General features: G+C 34.3%; 1 protein-coding gene across 8 annotated transcripts in view; it reads right to left on the bottom strand.

Annotated features, from left to right (window-relative positions):
- The window catches only part of LOC134840740 (alanine--tRNA ligase, cytoplasmic-like), a 155,808-nt gene that overhangs the window by 11,517 nt on the left and 125,336 nt on the right, over positions 1-18,955 (bottom strand). For all 8 annotated transcript variants that reach the window (XM_063856754.1, XM_063856753.1, XM_063856757.1 and 5 more), the window contains 7 exons: positions 17,905-18,049; positions 17,350-17,633; positions 16,877-17,134; positions 16,431-16,567; positions 16,010-16,118; positions 15,787-15,912; positions 14,807-15,010 (listed from right to left, as the gene is read on the bottom strand). In XM_063856754.1, coding sequence (XP_063712824.1) covers positions 14,807-15,010; positions 15,787-15,912; positions 16,010-16,118; positions 16,431-16,567; positions 16,877-17,134; positions 17,350-17,633; positions 17,905-18,049 — 1,263 coding nt within the window. The remainder of the gene's footprint in view (positions 1-14,806; positions 15,011-15,786; positions 15,913-16,009; positions 16,119-16,430; positions 16,568-16,876; positions 17,135-17,349; positions 17,634-17,904; positions 18,050-18,955) is intronic.

Genomic DNA, 18,955 nt, shown 5'->3' with positions numbered 1-18,955 from the left:
CCAATTGCAGAAACTGGCATGAAACAGGCACGTCGAGAAAAAAATTATTTTCTCTAACGCATGCCTCAAAAATACTTTATGCTTCCTGAAAGGCTTGGTTTAAAAAAAACTTGGATGGATCCAACACATGCCAATTATCATTAGAACTAATTGCAGAAACTTGCATGTAAGGGGCACTTCAGAGAAAAATGATTATCTTTTCTAACACATGCCTCAAAAACACTTTATGCTTCCTGAAAGGCTTGGTTTAAAATAAAACAAAATTGGATGGAAGCAACACATGCCAATTATCATTAGAACCAATTGCAAAAACTTGCATGTAAGAAGCATTTCAGAGAAAAATAATTATCTTTTCTAATACATGCCTCAAAAATACTTTATGCTTCCTGAAAGGCTTGGTTTAAAATAAAACAAAATTGGATGGAAGCAACACATGCCAATTATCATTAGAACCAATTGCAGAAACTTGCATGTAAGAAGCACTTCAGAGAAAAATAATTATCTTTTCTGACACATGCCTCAAAAATACTTTCTGCTTCCTGAAAGGCTTGGTTTAAAATAAAACAAACTTGGATGGAAGCAACACATGCCAATTATCATTAGAACCAATTGGAGAAACTGGCATGAAAGAGGCACGTCGAGAAAAATAATTATCTTCTCTGACGCATGCCTCAAAAATACTTTATGCTTCCTGAAAGGCTTCGTTTAAAAAAACTTGGATGGATCCAACACATGCCAATTATCAGTAGAACCAATTCCAGAAACTTGCATCTAAGGGGCACTCCAGAGAAAAATAAATATTTTTCTAACACATGCCTCAAAAATACTTTATGCTTCCTGAAAGGCTTGGTTTAAAATAAAACAAAATTGGATGGAAGCAACACATGCCAATTATCATTAGAACCAATTGCAGAAACTTGCATGTAAGAAGCACTTCAGAGAAAAATAATTATCTTTTCTGACACATGCCTCAAAAATACTTTCTGCTTCCTGAAAGGCTTGGTTTAAAATAAAACAAACTTGGATGGAAGCAACACACGCCAATTATCATTAGAACAAATTGCAGAAACTTGCATGTAAAAAGCACTTCAGAGCAAAATAATTATCTTTTATAACACATGCCTCAAAATTACTTTATGCTTCCTGAAAGACTTAAATTGAAACAAAACAACTTTGGATGGAAGCAACACGCCAATTATCATTAGAAACAATTGCAGAAACTGGCATGAAAGAGACACATCGAGAAAAAAAACTTATATTCTCTGACGCATGCCTCAAAAATACTTTATGCTTCCTGAAAGGCTTGGTTTAAAATAAAACAAACTTGGATGGAAGCAACACATGCCAATAATCATTAGAACCAATTGAAGAAACTGACATGAAACAGGCACGTCGAGAAAAAAATTATTTTCTCTAACGCATGCCTCAAAAATACTTTATGCTTCCTGAAAGGCTTGGTTTAAAAAAAACTTGGATGGATCCAACACATGCCAATTATCATTAGAACTAATTGCAGAAACTTGCATGTAAGGGGCACTTCAGAGAAAAATGATTATTTTTTCTAACACATGCCTTAAAAATACTTTAAGCTTCCTGAAAGGCTTGGTTTAAAATAAAACAAACTTGGATGGAAGCAACACGCCAATTATCATTAGAACCAATTGCAGAGACTTGTCATGTAAGGGGCACTTCAGAGAAAAATTATTATCTTTTTTAACACATGCCTCAAAAACACTTTATGCTTCCTGAAAGGCTTGGTTTAAAATAAAACAAAATTGGATGGAAGCAACACATGCCAATTATCATTAGAACCAATTGCAGAAACTAGCATGAAACAGGCACATCGAGAAAAAAATTATTTTCTCTAACGCATGCCTCAAAAATACTTTATGCTTCCTGAAAGGCTTGGTTTAAAAAAAACTTGGATGGATCCAACACATGCCAATTATCATTAGAACCAATTGCAAAAACTTGCATGTAAGAAGCATTTCAGAGAAAAATAATTATCTTTTCTAACACATGCCTCAAAAATACTTTATGCTTCCTGAAAGGCTTGGTTTAAAATAAAACAAAATTGGATGGAAGCAACACATGCCAATTATCATTAGAACCAATTGCAGAAACTTGCATGTAAGAAGCACTTCAGAGAAAAATAATTATCTTTTCTGACACATGCCTCAAAAATACTTTCTGCTTCCTGAAAGGCTTGGTTTAAAATAAAACAAACTTGGATGGAAGCAACCCACGCCAATTATCATTAGAACAAATTGCAGAAACTTGCATGTAAAAAGCACTTCAGAGAAAAATAATTATCTTTTATAACACATGCCTCAAAATTACTTTATGCTTCCTGAAAGACTTAAATTGAAATAAAACAACTTTGGATGGAAGCAACACACGCCAATTATCATTAGAAACAATTGCAGAAACTGGCATGAAAGAGACACATCGAGAAAAAAACTTATGTTCTCTAACGCATGCCTCAAAAATACTTTATGCTTCCTGAAAGGCTTGTTTTAAAATAAAACAAACCTGGATGGAAGCAACACATACCAATTATCATTAGAACCAATTGCAGAAACTGGCATGAAAGAGGCACGTCGAGAAAAAAATTATTTTCTCTAACGCATGCCTCAAAAATACTTTATGCTTCCTGAAAGGCTTGGTTTAAAAAAAACTTGGATGGATCCAACACATGCTAATTATCATTAGAACTAATTGCAGAAACTTGCATGTAAGGGGCACTTCAAGAGAAAAATGATTATTTTTTCTAACACATGCCTCAAAAATACTTTAAGCTTCCTGAAAGGCTTGGTTTAAAATAAAGCAAACTTGGATGGAAGCAACACGCCAATTATCATTAGAACCAATTGCAGAGACTTGTCATGTAAGGGGCACTTCAGAGAAAAATTATTATCTTTTTTAACACATGCCTCAAAAACACTTTATGCTTCCTGAAAGGCTTGGTTTAAAATAAAACAAAATTGGATGGAAGCAACACATGCCAATTATCATTAGAACCAATTGCAAAAACTTGCATGTAAGAAGCACTCCAGAGAAAAATAATTATCTTTTCTAACACATGCCTCAAAAATACTTTATGCTTCCTGAAAGGCTTGGTTTAAAATAAAACAAAATTGGATAGAAGCAACACATGCCAATTATCATTAGAACCAATTGCAGAAACTTGCATGTAAGAAGCACTTCAGAGAAAAATAATTATCTTTTCTGACACATGCCTCAAAAATACTTTCTGCTTCCTGAAAGGCTTGGTTTAAAATAAAACAAACTTGGATGGAAGCAACACACGCCAATTATCATTAGAACAAATTGCAGAAACTTGCATGTAAAAAGCACTTCAGAGAAAAATAATTATCTTTTATAGCACATGCCTCAAAATTACTTTATGCTTCCTGAAAGACTTAAATTGAAATAAAACAACTTTGGATGGAAGCAACACATGCCAATTATCATTAGAAACAATTGCAGAAACTGGCATGAAAGAGACACATCGAGAAAAAAACTTATGTTCTCTAACGCATGCCTCAAAAAAACTTTATGCTTCCTGAAAGGCTTGGTTTAAAATAAAACAAAATTGGATGGAAGCAACACATGCCAATTATCATTAGAACCAATTGCAGAAACTTGCATGTAAGAAGCACTTCAGAGAAAAATAATTATCTTTTCTGACACATGCCTCAAAAATACTTTCTGCTTCCTGAAAGGCTTGGTTTAAAATAAAACAAACTTGGATGGAAGCAACACATGCCAATTATCATTAGAACAAATTGCAGAAACTTGCATGTAAAAAGCACTTCAGAGAAAAATAATTATCTTTTATAACACATGCCTCAAAATTACTTTATGCTTCCTGAAAGACTTAAATTGAAATAAAACAACTTTGGATGGAAGCAACACACGCCAATTATCATTAGAAACAATTGCAGAAACTGGCATGAAAGAGACACATCGAGAAAAAAACTTATGTTCTCTAACGCATGCCTCAAAAATACTTTATGCTTCCTGAAAGGCTTGTTTTAAAATAAAACAAACCTGGATGGAAGCAACACATACCAATTATCATTAGAACCAATTGCAGAAACTGGCATGAAAGAGGCACGTCGAGAAAAAAATTATTTTCTCTAACGCATGCCTCAAAAATACTTTATGCTTCCTGAAAGGCTTGGTTTAAAAAAAACTTGGATGGATCCAACACATGCTAATTATCATTAGAACTAATTGCAGAAACTTGCATGTAAGGGGCACTTCAAGAGAAAAATGATTATTTTTTCTAACACATGCCTCAAAAATACTTTAAGCTTCCTGAAAGGCTTGGTTTAAAATAAAGCAAACTTGGATGGAAGCAACACGCCAATTATCATTAGAACCAATTGCAGAGACTTGTCATGTAAGGGGCACTTCAGAGAAAAATTATTATCTTTTTTAACACATGCCTCAAAAACACTTTATGCTTCCTGAAAGGCTTGGTTTAAAATAAAACAAAATTGGATGGAAGCAACACATGCCAATTATCATTAGAACCAATTGCAAAAACTTGCATGTAAGAAGCACTCCAGAGAAAAATAATTATCTTTTCTAACACATGCCTCAAAAATACTTTATGCTTCCTGAAAGGCTTGGTTTAAAATAAAACAAAATTGGATAGAAGCAACACATGCCAATTATCATTAGAACCAATTGCAGAAACTTGCATGTAAGAAGCACTTCAGAGAAAAATAATTATCTTTTCTGACACATGCCTCAAAAATACTTTCTGCTTCCTGAAAGGCTTGGTTTAAAATAAAACAAACTTGGATGGAAGCAACACACGCCAATTATCATTAGAACAAATTGCAGAAACTTGCATGTAAAAAGCACTTCAGAGAAAAATAATTATCTTTTATAGCACATGCCTCAAAATTACTTTATGCTTCCTGAAAGACTTAAATTGAAATAAAACAACTTTGGATGGAAGCAACACATGCCAATTATCATTAGAAACAATTGCAGAAACTGGCATGAAAGAGACACATCGAGAAAAAAACTTATGTTCTCTAACGCATGCCTCAAAAAAACTTTATGCTTCCTGAAAGGCTTGGTTTAAAATAAAACAAACTTGGATGGAAGCAACACATACCAATTATCATTAGAACCAATTGCAGAAACTGGCATGAAAGAGGCACAACGAGAAAAAAATTATTTTCTCTAACGCATGCCTCAAAAATACTTTATGCTTCCTGAAAGGCTTGGTTTAAAAAAAACTTGGATGGATCCAACACATGCCAATTATCATTAGAACTAATTGCAGAAACTTGCATGTAAGGGGCACTTCAAGAGAAAAATGATTAATTTTTCTAACACATGCCTGAAAAATACTTTAAGCTTCCTGAAAGGCTTGGTTTAAAATAAAACAAACTTGGATGGAAGCAACACGCTAATTACCATTAGAACCAATTGCAGAGACTTGTCATGTAAGGGGCACTTCAGAGAAAAATTATTATCTTTTTTAACACATGCCTCAAAAACACTTCATGCTTCCTGAAAGGCTTGGTTTAAAATAAAACCAAAAATTGGATGGAAGCAACACATGCCAATTATCATTAGAACCAATTGCAAAAACTTGCATGTAAGAAGCACTTCAGAGAAAAAAAATTATCTTCTCTAACACATGCCTCAAAAAAACTTTCTGCTTCCTGAAAGGCTTGGTTTAAAATAAAACAAACTTGAATGGAAGCAACATGCCAATTATCATTAGAACCAATTGCAGACACTTGCATGTAAGGGGCACTTCAGAGAAAAATAATTATCTTTTCTAACACATGCCTCAAAAATACTTTATGCTTCCTGAAAGGCTTGGTTTAAAATAAAACAAACTTGGATGGAAGCAACACATGTCAATTATCATTTGAACCAATTGTAGAAACTGGCATGAAAGAGGCACGTCGAGAATAATAATTATCTTATCTAACGCATGCCTCGAAAATACTTTATGCTTCCTGAAAAGCTTGGTTTAAAAAAAAACTTGGATGGAAGCAACACATGCCAATTATCATTAGAACCAATTGCAGAAACTTGCATGAAAGAAGCACTTCAGAGAAAAATAATTATCTTTTCTAACATGCCTCAAAAATACTTTCTGCTTCCTGAAAGGCTTGGTTTAAAATAAAAACAAACTTGGATGGAAGCAACACTACGCCAATTATCAATAGAACCAATTGCAGAAACTTGCATGAACGAGGCACGTCGAGAAAAACAATTATCTTCTCTAACGCATGTCTCAAAAATACTTTATGCTTCCTGAAAGACTTGGTTTAAAATAAAACAAATTTGGATGGAAGCAACACTACGCCAATTATCATTAGAACCAATTGCAGAAACTTGCATGTAAGAAGCACTTCAGAGAAAAATAATTATATTTTCTAACACATGCCTCAAAAATACTTTATGCTTCCTGAAAGGCTTGGTTTAAAATAAAACAAAATTGGATGGAAGCAACACATGCCAATTATCATTAGAACCAATTGCAGAAACTTGCATGTAAGAAGCACTTCAGAGAAAAATAATTATCTTTTCTGACACATGCCTCAAAAATACTTTATGCTTCCTGAAAGGCTTAGTTTAAAATAAAACAAACTTGGATGGAAGCAAAAAATATTAGACGAAATCCATAAAACTTGGTTGGTTGTTTAAGGCAAACTGAAATAGAAACCTTAGAGTTTTTCGGATGAACGCCTCAAAACTATTAACGCTTCTTGAAAGAATCGACTCACAACGCCAAATTTGGATAAAAGCAATTAAAATGCGAATTCTAATATTATAACCGTTTATTTAACCATGAAAAAATCCGAAGACTAAAACTGCTGTTTTCGCTGCATTCACCGAGGCTTTCGAACAGATCAAAGACAAACGAATTTCTTTTTCAAGTACTGCAAATACAAAAAGTTACGATGCAAAATTCAGGCTAAGATTTCCGGACTATTCAGCCAGACAATTCAGTTCAGATACAACTTTAGTTCTACTGAAATTTGATTAGAGGGTTAAGCCAGCGGTTAAAAATCAAAGAGAAGCAGGCCTATAGTCATAAGTGCCGGTAAGTACATAAAATAGTTAGCCCCGATTTTCTCTGCCAATGCCACAGGTACCGAATTTCAGCGCAGCGAACTATAGTGGGTTTTATCGCCATCTCCCTCGCTCACTAGTGATTTTCACTAATGAAACTTATGTTCAAATAGCCTGATTATTTCAAAAGTAAATGGCAGTTTGGTATTAAAAACATTGATACTCCAATTATCGTTTAGCAGATTTAGAAAAAAAATCATAGACACCGACGCGAAATCGCACACAACACATTTGAAAAACTACCGGTACCAAAAAAACAATTATTTCAAAAGGTTTGAGTTGACCACCACACCACAGTGCATGGCTAAGCACACATTCTATCGTTTTAAAAATAAAACCACAAATAAAGCAGATAGAACAGTGCAATTAAACTGCCAATGCTATGCAGCAAAAACGTCATGAAAAGAGCGCTTTTAATGGCGATCTGAGTTTTGAAAAAAAAACATTTCGTAATACAACACTACAGTGCTGATTTAAATTAACCGGACAAAACGAGCTAAGCTTGAAACTAAAAACGTGTTTTTCTCAAATTGGGTTGAGTTTAGGTGAAAGCGTATGAAGACAAAACTTGCTTAAAATTTAAGCAGAATTAATATGATGTAATTTATTTTGCGAAATTCGGGCCCAAAAATGGGTCATTTTGGCTTTTCTTAGTTAATCAATGTGTTAACTTAATCCTAATCGAATGTCAAATCACATAAGATACGCTGTATGAGGAACGATACAACAAAAAATACCAATTCAATATCTATCATATGCCTCAGAATTACTTGCTTCCTGAAACGCTTTGTTCAAAGTAAACGATCTTACATGAAAACAAAAAATATTAAACCATAAGAGCTGCTTATTGAAAAGCTTGGTTCAAAGTAAACAATCTTGGATGAAAGCCAAATATTAAACCGAAACAGAAAACAATTATTTAAGCTGAGTTTTTCTGATGAACTCTTCAAAACATTTTATGTTCCCTGAAAGACTTGACTCAAAAACAAAATTGGATGAAAGCAAATATATATCGAAACAAAACAGAGAAGAAAATTTTCTGATGAACACCTCAAAACCATTTATGTTCCCTGAAAGACTTGACTTACAAAGTCAAACTTGGATGGAAGCAAACTATAATTAACCAGATCAGTCAGCAACTGTTTAAGGCAAGTTGAGAAAAATCTAAGGAATTTTCTGATGAACACCTCAAAACCATTTATGCTCCCTGAAAGATTTGACTTACAAATTCAAACTTGGATGTAAGCAAATTATAATTAACCAGATCAGTCGGGCAACTGTTTAAGGCAAGATGAGAAAAACCTAATGAAATTGCTGATGAACATCTCAATACACTTTATGCTCCCTGAAAGACTTGACTTACAAAGTCAAAATTGGATGAAAGCAAATATATATCAAATCAAAACAGAAAAGAAATGTTAAAAGCAATTTGAGAAAAAACTTAAATGTTTCTGATGAACACTTAAGGCCATTTATGCTCCCTAAAACACGTGATTTACAAAGTCAAACTTGGATGGAAGCAAATTCAACTTAGCCAGAACATAAAACAATCGTTTAAGGCAAGTTGAGAAAAACCTAAAGAGTTTTCTGATGAACACCTCAAAACATTTTATGCTCCCTGAAAGACTTGACTCACAAAGTCAAAATTGGATGAAAAAAAATATATATCAAACAAAACAGAAAAGAATTGTTAAAAGCAACTTGAGAAAAAACTAACATTTTTCTGATGAACACCTCAAAACCATTTATGCTCCCTGAAAGACTTGACTTACAAAGTCAAACTTGGATGGAAGCAAATTATAATTAACCAGATCAGTCAGCAACTGTTTAAGGCAAGTTGAGAAAAACCTAATGAATTTTCTGATGAACACCTCAAAACATTTTATGCTCCCTGAAAGACTTGACTTACAAAGTCAAACTTGGATGGAAGCAAATTATAAATAACCAGATCAGTCAGCAACTATTTGAGGCAAGTTGAGAAAAACCTAATGAATTTTCTGATGAACACCTCAAAACATTTTATGCTCATTGAAAGATGGAAGCAAATTATAATTAACCAGATCAGTAAGCAACTGTTTAAGGCAAGTTGAGAGAAACCTAATGAAATTGCTGATGAACACCTCAATACACTTTATGCTCCCTGAAAGACTTGACTTACAAAGTCAAACTTGGATGGAAGCAAATTATCATTAGCCAGATCAGTGAGCAACTGTTTAAAGCAAGTTGAGAAAAACCTAAAGAATTTTCTGATGAACACCTCAAAACATTTTATAATCCCTGAAAGACTTGACTCGCAAAGTCAAAATTGGATGAAAGCAAATATATATCAAATCAAAACAAAAGAAATGTTAAAAGCAATTTGAGAAAAAACTTAAACGTTTGTGATGAACACTTAAAGCCATTTATGCTCCCTAAAACACGTGATTTATAAAGTCAAACTTGGATGGAAGCAAATTATACTTAACCAGAACATAAAACAATCATTTAAGGCAAGTTGAGAAAAACCTGAAAGACTTGACTTACAAAGTCAAACTTGGATGTAAGCAAATTATAATTAACCAGATCAGTCGGGCAACTGCTTAAGTCAAGATATGAGAAAAACCTAATGGAATTGCTGATGAACACCTCAATACACTTTATGCTCCCTGAAAGACTTGACTTACAAAGTCGAAATTGGATGAAAGCGAATATATATCAAAACAAAACAAAAAAGAATTGTTAAAAGCAACTTGAGAAAAAACTAACATTTTTCTGATGAACACCTCAAAACATTTTATGCTCCCTGAAAGACTTGACTCGCAAAGTCAAAATTGGATGAAAGCAAATATATATCAAATCAAAACAGAAAAGAAATGTTAAAAGCAATTTGAGAAAAAACTAAAACGTTTGTGATGAACACTTAAAGCCATTTATGCTCCCTAAAACACGTGATTTATAAAGTCAAACTTGGATGGAAGCAAATTGTACTTAACCAGAACATAAAAAAATCATTTATGGCAAGTTGAGAAAAACCTGAAAGACTTGACTTACAAAGTCAAACTTGGATGTAAGCAAATTTTAATTAACCAGATCAGTCGGGCAACTGTTTAAGTCAAGATATGAGAAAAACCTAATGGAATTGCTGATGAACGCCTCAATACAATTTATGCTCCCTGAAAGACTTGACTTACAAAGTCGAAATTGGATGAAAGCGAATATATATCAAAACAAAACAAAAAAGAATTGTTAAAAGCAACTTGAGAAAAAACTAACATTTTTCTGATGAACACCTCAAAACATTTTATGCTCCCTGAAAGACTTGACTCGCAAAGTCAAAATTGGATGAAAGCAAATATATATCAAATCAAAACAGAAAAGAAATGTTAAAAGCAATTTGAGAAAAAACTAAAACGTTTGTGATGAACACTTAAAGCCATTTATGCTCCCTAAAACACGTGATTTATAAAATCAAACTTGGATGGAAGCAAATTATACTTAACCAGAACATAAAACAATCATTTAAGGCAAGTTGAGAAAAACCTGAAAGACTTGACTTACAAAGTCAAACTTGGATGTAAGCAAATTATAATTAACCAGATCAGTCGGGCAACTGTTTAAGGCAAGTTGAGAAAAACCTAAGGAATTTTCTGATGAACACCTCAAAACCATTTATGCTCCCTGAAAGACTTGACTTACAAAGTCAAACTTGGATGAAAGCGAATATATATCAAAACAAAACAGAAAAGAATTGTTAAAAGCAACTTGAGAAAAAACTAACATTTTTCTGATGAACACCTCAATACACTTTATGCTCCCTGAAAGACTTGATTTACAAAGTCAAACTTGGATGGAAGCAAATTATCATTAGCCAGATCAGTAAGCAACTGTTTAAAGCAAGTTGAGAAAAACCTAAATAATTTTCTGATGAATACCTCAAAACATTTTATGCTCCCTGAAAGACTTGACTCGCAAACTCGAAATTGGATGAAAGCAAATATATATCAAACTAAAACAGAAAAGAAATGTTAAAAGCAATTTGAGAAAAAACTAACATTTTTCTGATGAACACCTCAAAACCATTTATGCTCCCTAAAACACGTGATTTACAAAGTCAAACTTGGATGGAAGCAAATTATACTTAACCAGAACATAAAACAATCGTTTAAGGCAAGTTGAGAAAAACCTGAAATACTTGACTTTCAAAGTCAAACTTGGATGTAAGCAAATTATAATTAACCAGATCAGTCAGCAACTGTTTAAGGCAAGTTGAGAAAAATCTAATGAATTTTCTGATGAACACCTCAAAACATTTTATGCTCCCTGAAAGACTTGACTTACAAAGTCAAACTTGGATGGAAGCAAATTATAATTAACCAGATCAGTCAGCAACTATTTAAGGCAAGTTGAGAAAAACCTAATGAATTTTCTGATGAACACCTCAAACATTTTATGCTCCCTAAAAGACTTGACTCACAAAGTCAAAATTGGATGAAAGAAAATATTTATCAAACAAAACAGAAAAGAATTGTTAAAAGCAACTTGAGAAAAAACTAACATTTTTTTGATGAACACCTCAAAACCATTTATGCTCCCTGAAAGACTTGACTTACAATGTCAAACTTGGATGGAAGCAAATTATAATTAACCAGATCAGTCAGCAACTGTTTAAGGCAAGTTGAGAAAAACCTAATGAATTTTCTGATGAACACCTCAAAACATTTTATGCTCCCTGAAAGACTTGACTTACAAAGTCAAACTTGGATGGAAGCAAATTATAATTAACCAGATCAGTCAGCAACTATTTAAGGCAAGTTGAGAAAAACCTAATGAATTTTCTGATGAACACCTCAAAACATTTTATGCTCCCTGAAAGACTTGACTTACAAAGTCAAACTTGGATGGAAGCAAATTATAATTAACCAGATCAGTAAGCAACTGTTTAAGGCAAGTTGAGAAAAACCTGATGAACACCTCAAAACCATTTATGCTCCCTGAAAGACTTGACTTACAAAGTCGAACTTGGATGAAAGCGAATATATATCAAAACAAAACAAAAAAGAATTATTAAAGCAACTTGAGAAAAAACTAACATTTTTCTGATGAACACCTCAAAACCATTTAGGCTCCCTGAAAGACTTGATTTACAAAGTCAAACTTGGATGGAAGCAAATAATCATTAGCCAGATCAGTAAGCAACTGTTTAAAGCAAGTTGAGAAAAACCTAAAGAATTTTCTGATGAACACCTCAAAACATTTTATGCTCCCTGAAAGACTTGACTCGCAAAGTCGAAATTGGATGAAAGCAAATATATATCAAATTAAAACAGAAAAGAAATGTTAAAAACAATTTGAGAAAAAACTAAAATGTTTCTGATAAACACTTAAAGCCATTTATGCTCCCTAAAACACGTGATTTACAAAGTCAAACTTGGATGGAAGCAAATTATACTTAACCAGAACATAAAACAATCATTTAAGGCAAGTTGAGAAAACCCCAAAGAGTTTTCTGATGAGCACTTCAAACATTTTGTGCTCCCTAAAAGACTTGACTCACAAAGTCAAAATTGGATGAAAGAAAATATATATCAAACAAAACAGAAAAGAATTGTTAAAAGCAACTTGAGAAAAAACTAACATTTTTCTGGTGAACACCTCAAAACCATTTATGCTCCCTGAAAGACTTGACTTACAAAGTCAAACTTGGATGGAAGCAAATTATAATTAACCAGATCAGTCAGCAACTGTTTAAGGCAAGTTGAGAAAAACCTAATGAATTTTCTGATGAACACCTCAAAACATTTTATGCTCCCTGAAAGACTTGACTTACAAAGTCAAACTTGGATGGAAGCAAATTATAATTAACCAGATCAGTAAGCAACTGTTTAAGGCAAGTTGAGAAAAACCTAAGGACTTTTCTGATGAACACCTCAAAACCATTTATGCTCCCTGAAAGACTTGACTTACAAAGTCAAACTTGGATGAAAGCGAATATATATCAAAACAAAACAGAAAAGAATTGTTAAAAGCAACTTGAGAAAAAACTAACATTTTTCTGATGAACACCTCAAAACCATTTATGCTCCCTGAAAGACTTGACTTACAAAGTCAAACTTGGATGGAAGCAAATTATAATTAACCACAGTCAGCAACTGTTAAAGGCAAGTTGAGAAAAACCTAATGAATTTTCTGATGAACACCTCAAAACATTTTATGCTCCCTGAAAGACTTGACTTACAAAGTCAAACTTGGATGGAAGCAAATTATAATTAACCAGATCAGTAAGCAACTGTTTAAGGCAAGTTGAGAAAAACCTAAGGAATTTTCTGATGAACACCTCAAAACCATTTATGCTCCCTGAAAGACTTGACTTACAAAGTCAAACTTGGATGAAAGCGAATATATATCAAAACAAAACAGAGAAGAATTGTTAAAAGCAACTTGAGAAAAAACTAAAATTTTTCTGATGAACATCTCAAAACCATTTATGCTTCCTAAAGACTTGACTTACAAAGTCAAGATTGGATGGAAGCAAATTATACTTAGCCAGAACATAAAACAATTTTTTAAAGCAAGTTGAGAAAAACCTAAGCAGTTTTTCTGATGAACCCCTCAAAACAGTTTATGCTACCTGAAAGACTTGACTTACAAAGTCAAACTTGGATGGAAGCAAATTATAATTAACCAGATCAGTAAGCAACTGTTTAAGGCAAGTTGAGAAAAACCTAAGGAATTTTCTGATGAACACCTCAAAACCATTTATGCTCCCTGAAAGACTTGACTTACAAAGTCAAACTTGGATGAAAGCGAATATATATCAAAACAAAACAGAGAAGAATTGTTAAAAGCAACTTGAGAAAAAACTAAAATTTTTCTGATGAACATCTCAAAACCATTTATGCTTCCTAAAGACTTGACTTACAAAGTCAAGATTGGATGGAAGCAAATTATACTTAGCCAGAACATAAAACAATTGTTTAAGGCAAGTTGAGAAAAACCTAAGGAGTTTTTCTGATGAACACCTCAAAACAGTTTATGTTACCTGAAAGACTTGACTTACGAAGTCAAACTTGGATGGAAGCATAATGATGAACATCTCAAAATATTACATGCTACCTGGAAGAACCGATTGCAAAGTCAAACTTGGATGAAAGCAACCATATGAAATCGAAATTTCACAACTTAAACAGAAAACCATTGTTTCAGGCACTCAACTTAACGATTTATCTGATGAACACCTCAAAATATTTTATGGTTACAAAGTCAAACTTGGATGGTAGCAAATTATACTAAGCCAGTTAAAGTAATAACTAATAGTTACAAAACTGGAGGAATGCAAATGTAAAATGAAATTACATGACTGAAACAGAAAACATTTGCCTCATTGAAAACCATTCACTTTAACAAACAAACACATGCACCTGGTTGTCTGGGACAATTAGAAACAGCTGAATCGAACACCACGGACCTCAGTTTTCAACGGATACAAGCAAAAAGTATACATGATTTTCAGGCATATTTTAAGACGACAGACGTGATGGCGAATTGAGAATAACCGAAGAAAAAATATAATCCAGACCTCCGAAACAGTTTATTTCTACTGCTAAATATATTTAGAGCACAAAATGAATCGCAACAAAACTTACTAGACAAAAAAAAACTATTTAAAATAGCAAACGAAGAGATATTTAAAATGAAATCATTTCCTTGCCTTATCATCTGTGGATTCGGGAGTTTTGTGTATCAGGAAACTTTTGTTGGAACTAGCCAGTAGCTCCTTCACTGTTTCGGTTAGGTTAGCTTGTGCTTGTTGAGTGCTTTTCCTCTCTAGTTCTGCCAGTTTTTTCCTTCCGTTAACAACATCTTTCGCTATTTTTCTTTTCACACTTTGCGATATAGTCAATGTATCGATATCCTAAAATATAAACGATTAAACATAGCCGACATACAGCTGGAAAAAGGAAAATGAACGCAAGAAAACAAAAACCACCGAACTGTTTATTGAAAAAAATGAAACATTCGAATTTCATAGAAAGAATATATGCCCTTAAAGGCACTTTGAACTACCACGACTAAGTCATGATTTACACTTTCTTAAAATAAAATTCACATTTTTTAGAACACTGGATCAATTGGTAATAGTTCGCTGGGAAATCTAAAAATAAAAATCCACTTTCGAAAATAAATTGTTCGCGTTTTTCAAAACCTCGACACTTTTGCATGTCGATAAAGGATTTTGCCTTCTTTTTAACGAAGGAAATGAACTGAACTTAAATAAAATCAAAAACCAAACCACAAAAAATATATATTTGAGCGTGACCAAATTTTACTTGCGATATATTAATTATGGGATGAAAGCATCATGACGCTGAAAAATAAGCAGAGAGAACTTCGAAGGATGATATAATTGAAAGAATTAGCGGCATCATAAAGGATTCAACTGATTTTGTTGAACTAGTTGTTAACCCGACAAAACGTCTATATTCTGATTTGATAACGCTTGTTTATCACAAGCGTCAAGACTTTTAGCGGAAAAAAAAGAAAAAATGTAATCCCGACCTATACAGGTGACTTCGCTACACTACGTAAGTACAATGAAACTTACAAAATTCGAGACGAACTTGTCAATTCAACAATTGCACTGCAAATTAAAATGTTGATGCAAAAAAAACTTAATAATTTGATTCTCACCTGCTTAAGTGAAACAAATTCTGAGTCCAGTTGTTTAATCCTCAATAGGTCAGCGCACTCTCCTTCGGGCATCCGGCTGTTGACATCTTTCAATCTCGCTAACAGAGTCTCACCAGTAATCATAGCCTGGAATCATCAATACACAAATCTAACAAAACTCCTAATTTCTATAATCATCGCCGTGTTCCGGGCAGGTGGCGTTTATTCAACTTTAAACACTAACCTCCTTAGCTCGATTCCCTGTGACACCAACAATTCTTCGGATACCTTTCGAAATAGCCTCTTCTGATATCAGAGCAAATTGCTCGATGTGACCAATGTTTTGTACATGCCTAAACACATTTGTAATTTAAACAGCACCGATGACTTCCATAGTACTTGGAATGGACACCGCGACAACCAGCAGCAAACGATAACTAGGAACCTGCGACAACAGGTAACAACTTTTGAGTGGCCTGGTGATGGATGCGCTTCGCCCCAATAACCGCCACGCGTTTTCATAAACTTCGTGCTTGGGCAGCTCGCAACACGCAACAGTCCGAATGCACTAAAACTTGTCTCAATGCGCAGTTGTAACTTATTCCCAGTTGTTAACTGTTCCCAGTTGTGCGAGCACGCTTGCGATGGAAGAAAATAAAACTTACGTTCCTCCGCAGAATTCGACTGAGTTCTGGAAAGCATCCACTTCTCCGTTAGAGCTGACGAGATCATCCACATTAGCTCCCACAGACAGAACTCTGACAGGATCCGGATATGTTTCTCCAAAGATTGCACGCAGGCCCTATCATCAATAGCCAAGTCAAACGCCAGTTACAAAATTAACACCGTATTGCAACCTTTGGTCTTTACGTTTCTCTCGTTTTTCAATTTTTCATTCGTTTTTCGATTTTTCGTTTTTCATTCAATTTTTCATTCTCTAGTTTTAACCACAACCGAAGATAATTTGTTTCTCTTGTTTATTTGATTTTTCATTCTCTAGTTTGTACCACAATCGAAGAAAAGAACAAAGGTTAATATTTAACATCTCTCTCTCTCTCTAAGTCCGGTATCTGATTTTGAAACATATTTCGGCAACTGTTAATGTTTTCACCTGAATAGCTTTGCCCTTAGACAGAGGCACAACTTGGGCGAATACAGGCAGTTTATTGGCGATCAGTTTGTTCACGATCTCCTCCACTTTGGCCACCTGCTCGTCAGTCATGGCTCCCTTGGCAGTGAAGTCGAATCGGAGGTACTCTGGAGCCACTAGGGAGCCCCTCTGGTCCGCATCTTCACTCAACACATTCCTCAGGGCGAAGTTGACCAAGTGAGTGGTGGTGTGATTGTTCATAGTTGGCCGCCTTCGCTCCTACACGTCCAAATCAGCATCAGATACATTGGAAATTCAATACACTTGTTTCACATACAACATACAGTACAGCGCAGCACTCTTTTTGAGAGATACTATTTTTGACTAGAATTAGCAAACGACGACTTTTGAATTTATTTGACGATGAAATTATTTCTAGTTAACATTTTTTCCATCTTCGAAGGAATTATATGGGCCAAAACTTGAACAGATACCTCATCGATTAAAGTTCCCACTTTGTCTCCCACTGCAAATGTTCCAGATTCCACCTGCCCCACATGCAGAACATAGCCTCCGTGCACTTGCACATTAGTGACGTGGAAACTGGCACCCGATCCCTCAACATGGATGATTCCCTGGTCGTATATCTGGCCACCTGACTCCGCATAGAAATTAGTCTTGTCCAGCAAAATGCCACATTCATCTCCTGTTGATACTGACGTGCAGAACTCTTTGTTTTTGATTATACCCAGAACTGTTCCGTCACACGAGGAAAAATCTGGAACAAAAACACATGCAGCTTTATTTCTTTTTAGAAACCGATGTAAAACAGCAACATGTTCAAAGAATTCAAACTGTTGCTATCTTTATTGTTGTTCAAGCTGTTCAAATTTATTTATAATGTTCATATGATAAGAAAATAAAACTGATGGAAACTTAATTTAAATGGGGTCAAAAAATTTGTGCCCAGCATTACTCCTATTCTGCTCTGTAAAACATCGATGTAAATCTATGTGACGATGTCTGCTCCAAAAACAAAATAGAGGTACCGTAGATGCCTTCCAAATTTGATGAATATTGGTATTTGTGAGAATCGTCTGTTTTTGCGACACTCTTCGATTCCAACTCGCTGATTGCATGCACGTCTAATGTAATAGTTTCTCCCACCACTTTTCCTTCGCCTCGGCTGACTATCTAAAGAATAATTGGTGTTCACTGGCATTACAAGTAATTGGGGTTCATTAGCAACGGTGTTCATTATCATAAACAAGTATTCTTCTAGCAGATTTAGATCAGTAGCAGATTTTGGAGGGAGAAAGGACGCCTTTCCCGGGAATTTGAATTCTTGATCGCCCATAGGGGCGGATCTAGGATTTTCTCGAGGAGGGGTGAGGGGTGGGGGGAGGTTTGCGGGCGGCGGATTTTCAAAAAATTTTGAAAAATCTGTCGACCTTTTTATTGTCAATCATACTGCAATTAAGGAGGATTGAAATCATCATTTGTGACGTGGAAGCAGAAAAACCAACCCCATAACTTCCATTTCCGGTCTGAGTTTCAACTATGTTTCAAATAACTCATATACAACATCAAAAAATAAGCAATCACATTTTTTTGACTCATAATTTAAAACCCTCATCTGAGGATTTTTTGGCAAAATTACAGCTTAACACTTTGATATCAAATTCTTCAGCAGATTCCTCAAAGGAAATCAAACTAAAAGTTTTCAATCAATTATATTTCGGCATCAAGGGTCAGACCTTCGCATCAAGCATCACTTAACTGACAAAAAAAGTGAGATATGTACAAAATGAAACGTATCAACCATCGAATAGCTATTTTTTAGAACTCGATTCAACAGTGGAAACAAACGATAGGATTAGAATGGCAAATTTGATAACAAATAATTCACCAGAAAGATCAAATGAAATCGCAGAGCAGCACAATTTTAGCATCATGGATCACACCTTCGCATCAAACATCAGAAACCAATAGAAAACGAAAAAGAAAAATACAGTATAAAAAAGAACTTGAATTATTAACTTAAATCAGACAGCAATTTAGGACGCTTGAAGCCATAAATTACAGCTAAAAAACAATTTC

Source organism: Symsagittifera roscoffensis, chromosome 2 (assembly GCF_963678635.1).
Source record: "Symsagittifera roscoffensis chromosome 2, txSymRosc1.1, whole genome shotgun sequence".
Taxonomy (NCBI): Eukaryota; Metazoa; Xenacoelomorpha; order Acoela; family Convolutidae; genus Symsagittifera; species Symsagittifera roscoffensis.
The sequence above is the reverse complement of the archived record's forward strand: the minus strand, read 5'-3'. Positions and strand labels throughout refer to the sequence as shown.